Raw genomic sequence first — 15,993 nt, forward strand, 5'->3', positions numbered from 1 at the left:
GGGACGAACTACAACAGAAATCTGAGTGAGTTGTTTTTATCCTGTCTGCCAGGTTACCTGATTGGATTACCTGGGCATCCTGGCCACTTTTTTGTTATAATAACTACTCAATCCCTGAATCCAGGTCACAGGCTCACCTCATTCATATCTTAAATGTGCCCTTGAGACAGGATTTGTGAGCAAAGAGACAATGGGGAGGCTCCCCTTTTCCTTTCACCTTGCAGAGAAATATTTGAGGTCATTTGGGAGAGACAAAATGGTTTCTGGACTTTGTTCTGTAGGGTTTCAGACATGTGGTTTATACATTTATGAATATATATATATATGACCTTAAAATTCTTACAACATCTACAACCGTAGAACAGTTTACAGCACTGGATATAATATTTTACCTGTGATCATTTCGATTCAGTAGTTGGTTGCAAAAGTAAATATATGTATTTTCCTGGTTCCTTGCATGTTGCAGTGCATGCACAGAGCTCTTCCCAATGTGACTACATCTCCATTGATTAGGGGAAAGGGTAACCATGCACATAGGAAAGGGATGTATGCTTGGATCTACCACTTCCTCTGAAGCAAGGATAGATGTGACTCCGGATTCTGGACTCTCAGATGCCTAGTCACCAGAACATAAGCTCTCACATGTGCTTTAATATTGTGCCTTAGGTTTACCTAGCATGGCATTCCTGTCTTTTTGTGAATATAACCACTTTCATTGTACAATTTCCTGTTTCAGTGTTGCCAAAATAATAAAGGAGCAATGCAGATAGATAGATAGATAGATAGATAGATTAGATTTTTAATATATTTTTTTCATAGAGGGCATGCTGCATGTTTTAATTGGATTTTAAAAAATTCTTTTTACGAAAATTGTAGGTCTCGTGTATAATATCACACCGTATATGGAATATCACCCTGGTGGCGAAGATGAGTTGATGAAAGCAGCAGGAGCTGATGGCACAGAGCTATTTGATCAGGTAAAAAGACTACAGGTCATATTCAGTTCATCAAAACTTAATCCGAAAGCTGCACACTATAAAGTATTCTGCTGCCTGAAGAAGATACTATTCTGTAATTTACTATATTTTAAAATGAATTGTGTATAATGTGTGTATCGTGATAAACAACAACTTTTTGATGTTTTGAGTTGTAAGATGTGTTATTTTGAAGTAAAAGTTTCCGTTGTGTTCCTCTTGGCCAGGTGAGAGGAAAGGAAAGAGAGCCCACTCCAAAAATAAACTGAAAATTAATTTATATAATGCACTTGTTGAGCGATTGGGTACAACTTCAGCAAGGTGCCCTCTTAAATAGCTAAATCAGAAGCTTAAGTGCTACTCCATGTGTTAGTTGCATTGTTCCTATTTTGAGTTTACATTTCTTAAAAATGAAAAGCATATTATGCCACTTTAGTACCTGTCTCCATGGTGGATCAGGACCTACCTCTGCTTCTGTTTGTTTTCATTCAGAAGTTCTATGTAACAAGTTTTCATTATTTTTTTTACTATACCTTTACAGTTGCTTAGAAGCAAGTGTTATTATAAGTGCCTGAATCCTCTAAAATAGTCCTGGTTTCTTCTACATGCAGGTTCATCGCTGGGTTAATTATGAATCGATGCTGAAAGAGTGTATGGTTGGAAGACTGGCACTCAAACCTTTTGCTGCTTTGAAAGGTATACACTGTGTGTGTGTGTGTGTGTGTGTGTGTGTGTGTGTTTAATAATAATTTGTTTAATAAGTTTTTTTTAAAAAAAACCCTAGGTGCAATACTAATCCCATTTATGTTGGAGTAAGGTTCATTGACACATTCCATACCAAAATCAATTTCCCTTGCTAGTGTAACTTGACAGAGAGACGTAGCCAATTCTGGCTTCCTCTGTGATACCTGAATTTTCAAACACATTGCTGCATTACACTTTACAGTGTATGTGCACACCTAAATTGTCTTTTGTTGAGGCCCTTAGCATTGACCAGTTAAGCACCTGAGTTTGGATGCAATGATAATCCATAGGCAAATTAGTGCGCTCATGATCTGCCTGTTATTAAAGACCCATTCATTTAACTGAGGCTTGCTTATGATAAGTAGCGTTTGTTAGATTGAATTCTTGGATGTGCAAAACTAGTTCATTGTGTTACCTCTGCAGAGCCATGGTTCCCTTCCCTCAATACATACTCCTGAGTAGCACAGTTTTGTTAAAATTTATTTTTAATGCTTGCCAAGTGTTGGTTCAGCTTTAAAAGGCAATGTTCTAGCTTCTTGTTTTAATTTGCTTGCTGTGTCAACACAACAGAGAGCTCAGGAGACTGGGTTTTATTGTTGCTATGTAGCTGACACTGAGTTATAGTAAGATGCTGCTGTGTATAAACGTAACCAAGAGTAGTCTTCTAGTTGAGCAGAATCTGTAGAATCCAGATTGGCTAAGGCATCTTTTAAGTACAAGAACAGGGTTTTAAAACAAATGGTCTTGGTGCAGGTTTATAACTTTTATGTGATTAAAATAGCATTAAAGAATTGGGCATCCTAGGCAATTTTGAGGTTGTGAATGATCATTATCTCCCGCCTCCCATAAGCTCTGCTAGCTTTTGCTCTACGTCTTCTGTTCGCTCCAGGGTAGTAGCTTCTTCATGACTTCTTGCTGACTTGTGTGATGCTGAAAGCTTGTTTTCTTCCTCTAATTTCTGTTGCACACTCTATAATGATATTGAACTCCTGGATTCAGCGAGGAAATGGAGGCTCTTTAGAATGTCTTATAAAGGAGAACTACGAAAATTTCCTTTTCAGTGTAATAGACATAGATCAATATCCTTTCATTTTATTCGGCACTTTTAAATTATACTGAGTATCACCTTCCAATACAGCCTTTCAAAAGTCAGCTTCATATACAAAGCTAAATTAATAGTTACAGTATTTCTTCTACTTAAGATAGTTCATTGTACAGTAATTTAGCTGTTTGTCTTTCCTAGCTCTAAGAACAAACACTAACAACGACAGGGAGCAATAATCTTAAGGGGGAAATTTTGGATACAATCTCCAGAGGTCCTTCATTAGGCAATCTCTGGGGCTTACATATGCATCCCATGGGACTTGTGGTGCTTCTTGAAAAAATGAGATCCTGCCACTCACCACTGCTTTTGAAACCCATTAAAAATATTAAAAAGCAGAGGTGGTCTTTATGTGGCAGAAATGATCGCAATTTGAAAAAAAAAAAACCACACCAAAAAACCCACAAGTCTAAAGCACAGTTAGAGACTCGAGCAATCTGGTTTGTGGCTACAGTTTGCTGTTTGTTGGCATTTTTGGTACACTTACATTTCGAGTGAAGACTATCTGAATTATTTGAGGACAAAGTAGCAGTTAAACAGTTCATTTATCCCCAGTTGTTGGAACCTGATACTATATTTGAAAAGTATCTATTTTTTTCCTTTATGAAAAAATAACATGTAAATGAATGTGCTGTAGCCAAAGTTTAAGGAGTAGGACAAAGTATCCCAAGCTTTCAGTATTCCATATAGAGATCATTCCATTCCTAAAAATGTCTGCTGATAAGACATCAGCTCTATACAAAGTACTATACATTTTCAAAGGCCCGACTTAGGAATGACAACATTAAAATCCACTGTTAGTTACAGAAATGGTTGTAAACTTTAGTCTAGTGTTTCCTGCAGTTTGCTTGCAGGTGAAAGGGGCAAAGATGACTTGTCCAGAGTAGTAGTAATAATAATAATAATAATAATTTTTATTTATACCCCGCCCTCCCCAGCCAAGCAATAATAAAAACAAGTTGAATGAATACAACTTAAAAACAAAATTAAAATAGAACATTAAAATATTGAAACATTAAAATATTAAAATGTAGCCTCTTCGCAGGAGAAGGAAAAGAAAAAAGAAAGAGGGGGAGGGAATCAAATTGGCTCCAAGCCAAAGGCCAGGCAGAACAACTCTGTCTTACAGGCCCTGCAGAAAGAAATCAGATCCTGCAGGGCCCTGGTCTCATGAGGCAGAGCGTTCCACCAGGCCGGAGCCAGAGTTGAAAAGGCCCTGGCTCTGGTTGAAGCTAATCTAACTTCCTTAGGGCCTGGGACCACTAGGGTGTTGCTATTTGTGGACCTTGAGGCTCTCCGTGGGGCATACCGGGAGAGGTGTTCCCGTAAGTACGAGGGTCCTAGGCCATGAGTACTGCCACTGAGAGGGTTATAATGCATTCCATTTGAAGCAGCACTGGTGCAGCAAGTCCTAGGGCACGTAAATGGGCGCTAAATGAAATGTGCTTTAAGCTGCTTCTTGCAGCAAGTGCTGCCATGTGGCATACAGTGGCTTGCCATAGCAGCTGGGTGGCTTTTATTCACACTACCACAAACATTGCACAGTGGCATGCAGGGGAAAAAAATCATTCTAGTCTCTACACATAAATGATGTAGCATAATGAGGCAGTTCCATGTGGTTTTCATAGAGGTTTTCATTATCCAAAAATATAGCAGATAGTTGTGTCATTAGCAGTACAGCATTCTACATGTTGGGAGCATAATGCTAAACATGGTTTGCAGCATTTCTAAGAAATCCAGTTTTCAATTTGTCACTTTTATATGTTATGCAGTTAATGTATCCAGACTGGGGGAAACCGTGGCTTTAAATATATAATTCCTAAGGTTGTACTAACTTTTTCATCATATATGCCAGTAGCCCATCAAATAATTGCATTTATTTACAGTTGGATATATTCTTCTCTTCAGTTTACTGATCTTTATTCTTTTACATGCTTTATTTTTCTTCTCTTCAGCTTTGATGAGCCGTCTTTATTTTTCCTCAGTTTTTTTGTTTCGTTTTGTTTTGCCCAGAATGATTGCATATTGTAGCATAACTTGTGGGAGTTTTTTGCTCTCATGATCACAGCATTCTTCTTGCATACTTGCAGAATCTTGCCCCATTGTATCTGAAGAAAACAGAATCTTAAATGGTAAGTATTTGTGCAAACAGTATCACATGCATTTTAAAAACAACAACACAGAGACATACAAATCAGAGACATGCAGATCACTGGTGGAACTTCATATCGATATCTTTTTCTGACTAAGCGAAGGACCATCCCACTTTCACTCCAACAACTCTCTATCTAAGTTGCCTGTACTGTCATGTGCTACTGTCAGAAATAATATGGCGCAGCAGAAAATGAAGTAGAGAAGATGGAGCATTGGGCTACTTTAGAAGACAGCTGTAGGGGAAGAAAAATGCTCCTCGGATCTGTTGCCAATAATAGTTCAGGAGTTTTTGTTGTTGGAAAACTTGCAGGAGCTTGATGAAATCTCTGTTCCTGTGTGCCCTTATTAACAGCACAGGTCTTGAGTTCTTCTTGCTTTCTGCTTTCATATTATTGTCTTATATTGAAGCCTGCTCAAAGATGGTGGCAGGAGTTTCGGGAAGAACAAGTTGGAGCAAATTGCTATGCATATATGTGGTGCTTAGACATGGGGTCAAATTTTTCATAGTGTTGAAGAAATTGTGTTTACAGAAGTCTTTTGGCTGAGTTGATATGTTACATGAAACCATAGTGCTCAAGCATTGGGCTAATGCATTTGCTCTTCCAGCGTCATGAGGTGCGTATTAGAAGCTTTAATTTCAGTTTTCAACTAATTGTAGCGTGTTATGTCTGAATTCAAAATGTTGTTAGTCTTTCCTATGGCTTAGACCAGGCATCCCCAAACTCGGCCCTCCAGGTGCTTTGAGACTACAGTTCCCATCATCCCTGACCACTGGTCCTGTTAGCTAGGGATGATGGGAGTTGTAGTCCCAAAAACATATGGAGGGCCGAGTTTGGGGATACCTGGCTTAGACTAGCAAATTGGGATTACAAACCACGGTTTGAAGTTAGTTTAAACCAGGCATAGGCAAACTCAGCCCCCCCAGATGTTTTGAGACTACAACTCCCATCATCCCTCACCACTGGTCCTGTTAGCTATGGATGATGGGAGTTGTAGTCCCAAAACATCTGGAGGGCCGAGTTTGCCTATGCCTGGTTTAAACCATACTTAAGACTAATCACTGTTTCTCAGAGAATGGACATAGCAACAGACTGCTGTTAATTGGAAACAGAAACACAAGCTTCTAATCTCCTTGTGGTTGCACCAGAGGAAGAGAGTGGAGAGGAAACATACAACACCTACCCATTGCTTCTTGCTACAGTTGATTGATCTAGATTTGACACATGCCAAACAATTTAAAAGATGATTCTGAAGAGATCATGAAAAAGTTAATATGTTTCTAATGCTGTTGCATTAACTGAGCAGTGAGTTTGTTAATTGAAATAGAATTTAGATTTCTTTATTCTTTAAGTCTGTTTTTAGATTTGCTTCCTGCAGGGTTGACTGCTGCTAACAAAAGGATGTCTGTAGTTTTGATCAAAATACATTTCAGAAGCAAAATTAGAGATGAAGCTTTCCCACTCTCCCACCCCAGTGAGGCTCTACAGTGCTAGCCCTGCCACAATTCATGTCACTTCTTGTTGTTAAGAGTAAAATGCTTCTTCCAAAATCTGGATTCTAGTTTTTAAGAGTATTGTGGAGAAGAATTAAAAGGCAGTAAACTGGTTCTTCTCTCCCTCTCTTACTCCCCACCCCTTCCTGTATCAGCATAACGCTGATCATATAAAGCGATCCACTGAGCTATAGTAAGGAATAACAGCTTATTGTATCTGCTGAGAATAAGGAGGAAAGGCTGTTAAATTGTTGCTTTGGAGAAATACCAGTAGAACATATGGACCAGGAATTATATTTGGCTAAAAATTAATACCATATTATCAGTAGCTATCATGGAGTAACACATTTGTTTTTTGTTTGAAAGGGTTAATGGGTGACTGAGCTGAATAAGTCACCATCAAAGTCTGCTTCAATAATATGTTTCATTAGCCGATAAATATATCTGAACAATACTAGAGTCACTGTACTGGACATGTAAAAATGGACTGAATCAGAAATTCATTGCAAATAAGCGTGGGCAGATATGAAGAGCAGCAAAACAACACTGAGTCATCTACCTTGTGTAAATAAGCCCTCTGACTCAACTCCCCCTCATCTGTCTTTCTTTATAAAGATAATCTACCATGCCTTCACCTAAAAAGCAGGTATATTCTCTGCTTGTAATTTATGAATAGAACAGGAACAAAACTATAATTAAAAAGCCTGCCATGAAACCAATTTTCTGTCGCCACCGTTCGTTGAGTTCATTAGCATAGTGGCAGAACCAGAGAAGAATTGGTATGCAGAGAAATCCACAAGGGCCAAATCTTTCCCTGTATATTGCATTAGACTTGGAACCGTTTTTTATTATGGGACTTTGGGAAAATCAGTTTTCCCCAGGCTGTGCTCTCCATCTGTGAAAGCGAAATGTTGAGAATTTGCCTTGTGAGGGTGGATGTAAGAAATAATCTAATATTGCAACACTAAAGGGCAGTGTAAGTTTATGATGAAACTGGGGGGAAAGCTTTATTGTGATAGGAAGCTTATCGAGCATAATATTCTGTGTTGTATATACTGTACAGTGCAACCTCTGGTTACGAACTTAATTCATTCCGGAGGTCTGTTCTTAACCTGAAACCGTTCTTAACCTGAGGTACCACTTTAGCTAATGGCGTGATTGCTGTTCTCATCCTGAGGTAAAGTTCTTAACCAAAGGTACTCCTTCCACGTTAGCGGAGTCTGTAACCCAAAGTGTTTGTAACCCGAAGTGTTCGAGGTACCACTGTATTGAGATGTAAAAGTAGAGGGCCAAGGCAGTTGCGCCAATGGGGTCTGAATATGTGACCATGTCATGGACTGGCTGCAGTCAGAGGAGTGGTGGGAGGCACTAGCTAGAGAACCCTCCAGGGAACCCCCAGGGGAAGAAGGCTGAGAGCCAGGCGGTTGGTGGTGGGGTGACGATTAGTGGTCAGAAGAAGGAAGAGCAGTCGGAGGCAAAAGAGGTAACAGGGTTTAGTGAGCAGGAAGAGGCACGGTCAGAGAGCGGTTCAAGCTCTGTGGGAGAAGTGGAGCTGGAAAAGAGGGTGACCAAGAGGCAGCGATGGGGCAGGTTGGTGAAAATCCAAGGAGTCTCCCCCTCCTGCTGCAACCTGCTGCCCTCTCTCCTGGTCTCCCAGAGGCCATTTCTCCTAGAGAAATGAAAAGGGAAGAGCAGAAAGTGGTTGTATGCAGATGCAGTCTGCGACTGCTTCGGAAAGACCATGGAGAGGAGGAGCTTTATAGGGCGGGGGGAAGGCGGGGACCTTCAGTGGGGCAAGACCTACTTGTGTAGCTAACTAATACATCCGGTCAGCACAAGGATTTGCACTTGGAGAACAGAACTTTCTCCCTTGTCCCCCTGCACATGCCCTATGCCCTCCCCAAATCTGCTCTGGTGGGTGGGATGTTGCACTATAGGAAATCCTTGCGCCGACAGGACACATTAGTTAGATGCCACCTATTCTCTTCTTTTTCCAGATAAGAGGGAAAAGGCTTGGGCAAAATGCTTGATCGTACCTTGGCTTATTAAGCGGAAATATTATCTTTCAAATGCAATTAGAATGTGGTCACACAGTACTTTCCCCCCTGTGCTATAGCAGACAGTTGATATTTTCACTGAGTTTTCTATTGTGTCCCATGTTTCCTGTGTTGAATCTAGTTTAGACTTTAATATAAAGGTCACTTGCAGCATTTAAGAAGTTGGGAAATAAATTGTCAAGGCTTGAAAATTCAGTCTTGCTGCATTAAACTGAATTGTTTTTGTTGTTGTTGTTAACTTTAAGATAGTCTGTGAATTTCCAGTAGTGACAGTTTCAGTATATGTGGTCCCCGTAAGCAATATGATATTCCTGAACTCTTAGAACACTATAACATGTAAATATAGGAGAAAAAATGAATGAAGGAATTACTAAAAATCTACAGCAACCCTGTAACATAGTTATAGTATAATTCTAAATATGCTTCTGTAGGCAAGCAGGAAAAGATCAATTTTAATCAATAAAATAAATGCTAAGCATTGTTTACAGAGAGTTTCTAAAGGGCATTCTAAAAATCTCTTCCCCTGGGAAGTCTTCATAGTGTGTTATTGACAATTCATTAAGAGGGCAGATTTTGTTTTTCTGTTGTGTTTCTATAGGTATAGCAAACTTTGATTCTACTTATTTTGGGTCATAGGTCTTGAATAATACCGAGTTTCCTCATCCTGAAGAGATGGTTAATGGAAAATATTCCAGTTTTAACCATTTAATATTTTATTATAGTTATTGGTAAGGTTTAGAAACTGCTACCACATAGTGGAACTTTCACTGTTCGAAATCAGCAGTGTTCCAGTCCGTCCGTCCTTTCTTTCTTTCTTTCTTTCTTTCTTTCTTTCTTTCTTTCTGGTATTGGCTTTGCTTGACTCATTTTCTGTTCAGACTTGTATTAGACACCTGGGAACCTTAAGGTCAGCATTCTTGAATGACATTTCCATTACCAAGTGAAGGACATCTTTTCAAATAACAAGAGCTATATTTAGATGGTAGAATTTAGACAGAATGCCTAGTGGTATTGGGGTGTGTGGATTTTCATCTGGCTATCTGGATCCTTTATCCTCACCTTTTAATGGTATTTGACTTAAATCCTACATGTCCATTCTGTTCACAGAAGTGTGTTCCATCTAGTGGTAGCTTCCACTAGCAGATTCTCATCAGTTTCCCCTCCTCCCTGAAATGCCCCATGTCTCCCCAGCTCACACACTTTTTGAGAGTTTCCCAACCTTTTGGAAAAGATTTCCTTGGGAAATCTGAGAAGACCCATGAAAAGCAACAGGACATTGACATAAATTTATGTCTATGGACTTTGTGTGACTTTCTTTGGATTTGAGTTACTAGTTGCCTCTGTTCTTTTGTTGGTACTCATAACATTGCAAAACTCTTATGGCTGGGAATATTACTGTCTCTTGCACTATATAACTATGTGCAGTGGATCCAGCATTCATTTTGAGCCTTTACACTGGGAGTGGTGAACCCTACAACCTATGAGTTGGATCTGACTTGCCAAGCCTTTAAATGTGGCCCACTTCCCCTCATGAGGCTGGCTTCCACCAAGAGTAGAAGACTGCTGTGCTTTAGATGGAAATAGTCCTTTCTCTGAGTTGGAAATCTCTCCCATCTTCATGCTGGGCTAAGTGGAGATGGGGAAGTTGCAGTTTGTGGATGATGCATGTCTGGATTAACAATTTATGTGTGTGTGTTTTGAAATAAGAGTTTGTGGTGAGTACAGTGCCTGCATGCAACAGCAGTTGCACATTCAGATACCACTTTGGCCATAGTCAGGCATTTGTCCCTCATGGTTTTCCATTTTTGAATTGCAGTCATTGGACTGGGGGGGGGGAGTTATCCACCCCCTACTTCCAAATAAAGTTTCATCAAAGTACGGATTACTCAAGTTATATGCATACTCTTCCGCTGCAGTGTCTTGTGTGGATGAAGGGGAAAGTAGCGCTTTCCTAACTGGCGACTGGGGCAGGCCCAAAGGCAGCAGGTATTCTGGAAGGGAGGTGAGATGCTTGTAACAAGAAGCTGCTGGCTATGGGGTGAAGCTGAGTATTTGCGTGACACTTTCCCCCACACCCACACCACCAAAAAACAGACTCAAAGGCTGTTTTCACATTACTCTGAATTGTACTTAGTTGAGAGCTGTCTAGATTCGTTTTGCTTTCACATGCAGCAGACTCAAGGCAGGGCCCTTGTGTGATCAGATGGATAATGGCTCTAATTATGTGGTATAATCAGCGCTGCATACCGCTTTAGATACTTTAAAATATGAAGCAGTATATAAATATTCTTAAACAAATGAATTTGAAGCAAACAGCGGGAACACATCCAAATGCTGTTCTGCAGAATTTGACGTTGCGAAAGTTGCTCTTGAGCAATGTCATGTTCAGGCTATGTTCAAAGGTGTGTGCAGCTGCTAGCAGCTGTGGAACTCTTCCACAGTCTTATATGGTAGTGTGTGTGCGCGCGCGCGCGTGCGCGCTGTATTTACTAAATTTTAAAATTTTAAAATTTCATCACACTAGCATGTTAGCCATCCTGACAGAAACCTCCTCTGAGCTCAAAACAAATGAGTTAAAATCAGGATCCGATCTGTTACGCTTTGCTCTTTGACAAGTGATACGTGGTTGCCTCTTTCGCCTCCCTTCTCTTGGATCGGGGTGTTTCTGTGCCTCCGACAATTTAAACTTGTGGAGGCATGAACCTTGTAACCTGAACTTGAATGCTTCCAGGTACCTAAGGACAATCAACTCTGAACTGAACGTTCTGAACTAATTTCAGCAAGTGCCTGATATGTCCCAGGTAGACGGTGTTCTTTAGTTGAAAAAGTTATTATTACTATGTTTTTATATTGCCCTTTGTCCAAGAAGCTCAGATCAACATGCATGTTCTCCTCATATATTATTGTAACCTGCTGAGACGTTGGTTGGACTGATACATGTCTCATGCTGATAAAACGGCATGAAACTAAGGTTATATCTGCATACTTGGGGGTGGATGCAGATTATCCCTTCTATAAACTCCTTCCACTTTCTAAAGGGACCGATCCAGTGAAGGCTGCCACTGTAGAAGGAGGAATGGAAGCAATTGTCTGTTCTCCCCAGGCCACCCCCCCATCACTTCCTCCGGCTGTGCAGGGGTCAGTGAAAATATCCTTTGCCATTCCTCCACAGGAGCAGCCCATGCGTGGAGTTCTGTCCATGGGAACCGTGGATCTAAGTCAATTTGTTTACCTAATGAATATTTGCTTTTTAGGTCCCTATATATGTATATCATTTCTTTCTCTCTCTTTTTCTTTTTTGCAGGTCTGTTTTCTAAAAAGAAAGTCCCAGATAATTATTCCAAAGAAGTAATTCCCAGGTACTATTCTAAGACAGCATTATCATTTTTATAAAATCTTTGTAAAGCTCTATTTTACATAAGCTTCAGTAACAACTAGCAGCTCTTAGGTGAACCCCTCTAGACAGTTCCATGAAATAGCTGCAGTACGGTGACCATTGTTACACTATTTAATGGCATGAATAACAATTCAGTAATTTCTAGGGGGCTGGGATTCTTGGTACATTTCCCACTCCACCACTTGGTGGAGTGGGAAATGGGCAGCTAAATTCTACTACAGTAATTTCAAATTATAAACAAAACAAAGTAACACAACGTTTGTTCTATGTGATGGTGCCTTTCAGATTAAAGTAAACTAAGTTAATATCAATCTTTTGGTGCGACTGCCAGAGTTTTGCTCACAAGCTTCGTTAGTTAGTGGAATGTTTTCAAGTGCTTTTAGGCATATTTCTTCAGCAAACAAATGAAGACGGAGGCAGATATATACATGCATTGTTTCAAAAAGATTAATAGGTTTTTTTCCTAATATTTCAGTTATGATTGGTTCCAGACAGATAGTTCCATCACCGTGGTCATATACACTAAACAAAAGGTAGAGAATTGCTTTTTATATTAAAGAATTTTGAAAACTGTATACTTGTTTTTCCAATATATCATTTAGTAGCTCCATTTGTATCCAAGCTTTGCCCCAAAGAGCTCAAAGCAACATACTTGTTCTCCCCCCACATTTCATCCTCATAACAACCCTGTGAGGTAGGATAGACTGAGAAATAGTGACTAGATCAAGGCTGAACTCTGGTCACCTTGGCTTTGCTCCTCCAGCTCCCTCACTAACAGCTGTCCAGAGTTGTTTCTTGCCTCTCCATATGCTTGAAACTGCCTCCAAGAACACCTCTGTGGTCTCACTTGCCACTGCGGTGTAGTGGTTAAGAGCGGTAGACTCGTAATCTGGTGAACTGGGTTCGCTTCCCTGCTCCTCCACATGCAGCTGCTGGGTGACCTTGGGCTAGTCACACTTCTCTGAAGTCTCTCAGCCCCACTCACCTCACAGAGTGTTTGTTGTGGGGGAGGAAGGAGAATGTTAGCTGCTTTGAGACTCCTTCGGGTAGTGATAAAGCGGGATATCAAATCCAAACTACTACTACTACTACTACTACTACTACTACTACTACTCCTCCTCCTCTTCTTCTTCTTCTTCTTCTTCTTCTTCTTCCTCCTCCTCCTCCTCCTCCTCCTCCTCCTCCTCCTCCTCCTCCTCCCCCTCCTCCCTCTGCCCTCCTTCTGTACCAAAACCAAGCTTAAGTATGTGGAAGTGAAGTCCCTTCTTCATCCATTTACCCTCACCTCCTTCCTGTCTTCTTTCTTGGCTCCTCTTGATAGGTTCAGATTGAAAACTCTCCACTGTAGAGAACTCTTGTTACTTTGTAAAGTGCTGTGCGCATTGATGGTGCACTATTATAATAAAAAACCCTTCAGTTTTAAACAACCACTTTGAAAAGCCTTCATTTTCCTTCCTCTGAAAGGATATGAACAGTGAATTGGTGATAGTTGATCTTCAAGAACGTAAACTGAGAGGAGAGCTGATTGTGAAAGACTACTCGTATCTTCTACATCTTGGTAAGGACTTTACTGGCAAATTCTTTATTGTAGAGGTGTACATGTAATTATATACATGTAATGTATGCACGTATACACTCATACATAAATGCAGTTCAGCTGCATTAAAATCCCACAGTGATAAGAGTGGAATGTATACTGTACTCAAGCCATGGTATCCCATGAATGCTTTGTACTTGGTAGGCAAAGCCAGAGGTCAGGGTTGATGGGAGTTGTAGTCCAACAATGCCTGGAGAGCACAGGGAAAGGCTGGTATGCCATATTTAGGGGAACAATATCTCTTATGTTAAGGCTAGACTCCAAAGATGTGAAATATGTTGAGAGAGAGTCTTGTGCGTTCAGTTGGAGTTTCATTCCTGCATGCAGTTGTTCTGTTCCTTAAGAGTAGCTAGTGTTCATTTTTAAAATCATCTTTCCTCTCCAGCGGAAAGTGAAGAGAAAATTCAAGTGATAGAGTTTGGGCACCATTAAAGGGCACCATTAAATTGTCAGATATTGAACTTAGTAAAACAGAGCGACTGAGTGCAAGTCTAGGATGCTCCATCTAGCTCAGAATCGTCTCTACTGAGTGATAGGGGCTTTCCAAGCTTTCCAACAGGAGCTTTCCCCAGCTTCTACTGGAAATGTTGGAGACACTGTGCATGTAATGCATACTTTTTAAAATTGAGCTTTGAGCTTTCCTCTTAATAGAATGAAGCTCCAGCTGTGTGCGCACACCAGATACGTGGATCTTAGATTTATGACTAGTTTTATCACGAGTCTCCATTTGTAAAAGTTTTAGTTTTGTTTTAAATGTATCAGCTGTTTTTCTGTTTTTAATTTATGTGTAAATCACCCTGAGACAGTGGTTTATAAGGTGATTAGTAAACCAGTTGCAATATGAGGCTCAGTTGAAGTATAACAGCAAGCAATAATTTGGCACTACATGAAAACAGCCTTTAGTTCGAATGCACAATTCCTCCTTCCCTCTGGTGCTGCAGTTTCTTCCCTCACTTCCTGTTCGCCACCAAACCAAAAGATGCTGTTGTGTATTTCCAATTCTGGTTTCAAAGCAAACTATGCTTAGTGCATAGGCACCTGGCAAGGAAAGGGGGAGAAGGGAGCATGCACTTCCAAGACTTGAATATGTACTGTCAAGCAATGCCTATATATTAATTCAATGGAACTTTGTGGTATAGCTAATTATTTGGGTTTTCCATTGTAGAGCACCTCATAACTTTATTTAAATGATGAAATCCAAAGCTCTAAAGCTTTGCATTTTCCTGACACCTGTACATTTAATGGTTATTGCTACTCATAATAATTGATGTAGACACTTGATTTTTAGTAAATCAAAATATATACTTCTGTTTTAGAACTGAGTTATGCAGTTCATGAGGATATGATAGGTAAGCAAGTACATCCTCTTACAGTCAAAACATTTGTGCTTTTTTTGCTCTGACTTGTTAGTATATTCAGTATCTGACTACTTTTTTCAGTAATATTACTACTAGTGCTGTCTCCAAAATCTTCCATCATGCAAGAAATGTAGCATATTTCTTGTTTTTCTGTGGATTTATTGTGCTGTATATTAAGTACACGGGTGGCGCTGTGGGTAAAAGCCTCAGCGCCTAGGGCTTGCCGATCGAAAGGTCGGCGGTTCGAATCCCCGCGGCGGGGTGCGCTCCCGCTGCTCGGTCCCACGCCTGCCAACCTAGCAGTTCGAAAGCACCCCCGGGTGCAAGTAGATAAATAGGGACCGCTTACTAGCGGGAAGGTAAACAGCGTTTCCGTGTGCGGCTCTGGCTCGCCAGAGCAGCGATGTCACGCTGGCCACGTGACCCGGAAGTGTCTCCGGACAGCGCTGGCCCCCGGCCTCTTGAGTGAGATGGGCGCACAACCCTAGAGTCTGTCAAGACTGGCCCGTATGGGCAGGGGTACCTTTACCTTTATATTAAGTACAGGTAACTCGCAACTTGCGCACATTTAACTTACGCGCATTAAGCTTTTTACTCATGGCCAAAAAGTTTAAAAGGGGGCAAAAAGGGGGTTGGCATCTGGAATCCCACCTGCTGTTGAACCCAGTGTGTTTTGACTATATGCAATTTTTGACTTTACAGAAGCATAAGTTGAGAGTTGCTCGTACCTTCCAGATGACTGTTTGAGAAACTTAAATACGGCTAATCTATATTAGAGTGCCCCCATGTGAAATACCTTCCCTGTTCTAACATCATGTTAACTCTTGTGCTAATCAAGACTTCAGAGCCTTAGCAAGTATTTGTTGGCATAGCAATTCATATGATTGGACTATAATCTTAGTGTGCTGTGTATGGTTCACCACACATTGATGCATGCCTATATGAAAACAATTTAAGATGCACATGGTGCACCATTGAAGTTAAACTGGTTTAGCTTACTGTAGCAGCATGTTAACTTAAGAACTGAGAATATCATCTTGCATCAGCTTCTTTGCAAAGCTTAGATTTTATGTTAGTTATCTTATTCATTGTAATGGATTTCATAGCTGTCAAGATTA

At 40.4% G+C, this 15,993-nt stretch overlaps 1 protein-coding gene across 7 annotated transcripts in view; it reads left to right on the forward strand.

The window, feature by feature from the left end:
- Positions 1–15,993, forward strand: part of LOC128410302 (cytochrome b5 reductase 4) — a 34,860-nt gene that overhangs the window by 9,287 nt on the left and 9,580 nt on the right. For 4 of the 7 annotated variants that reach the window (XM_053381384.1, XM_053381381.1, XM_053381386.1 and 1 more), the window contains exons 3-9: positions 877–977; positions 1,586–1,670; positions 4,911–4,952; positions 11,828–11,882; positions 12,396–12,453; positions 13,385–13,478; positions 14,834–14,866. In XM_053381384.1, the coding sequence (XP_053237359.1) occupies positions 877–977; positions 1,586–1,670; positions 4,911–4,952; positions 11,828–11,882; positions 12,396–12,453; positions 13,385–13,478; positions 14,834–14,866 (468 nt within the window). The remainder of the gene's footprint in view (positions 1–876; positions 978–1,585; positions 1,671–4,910; positions 4,953–11,827; positions 11,883–12,395; positions 12,454–13,384; positions 13,479–14,833; positions 14,867–15,993) is intronic. The other 3 variants (XM_053381382.1, XM_053381383.1, XM_053381387.1) reach the window with 3 other exon arrangements.

The sequence above is a fragment of the Podarcis raffonei genome, chromosome 3, assembly GCF_027172205.1.
Source record: "Podarcis raffonei isolate rPodRaf1 chromosome 3, rPodRaf1.pri, whole genome shotgun sequence".
NCBI classification, from domain to species: Eukaryota; Metazoa; Chordata; class Lepidosauria; order Squamata; family Lacertidae; genus Podarcis; species Podarcis raffonei.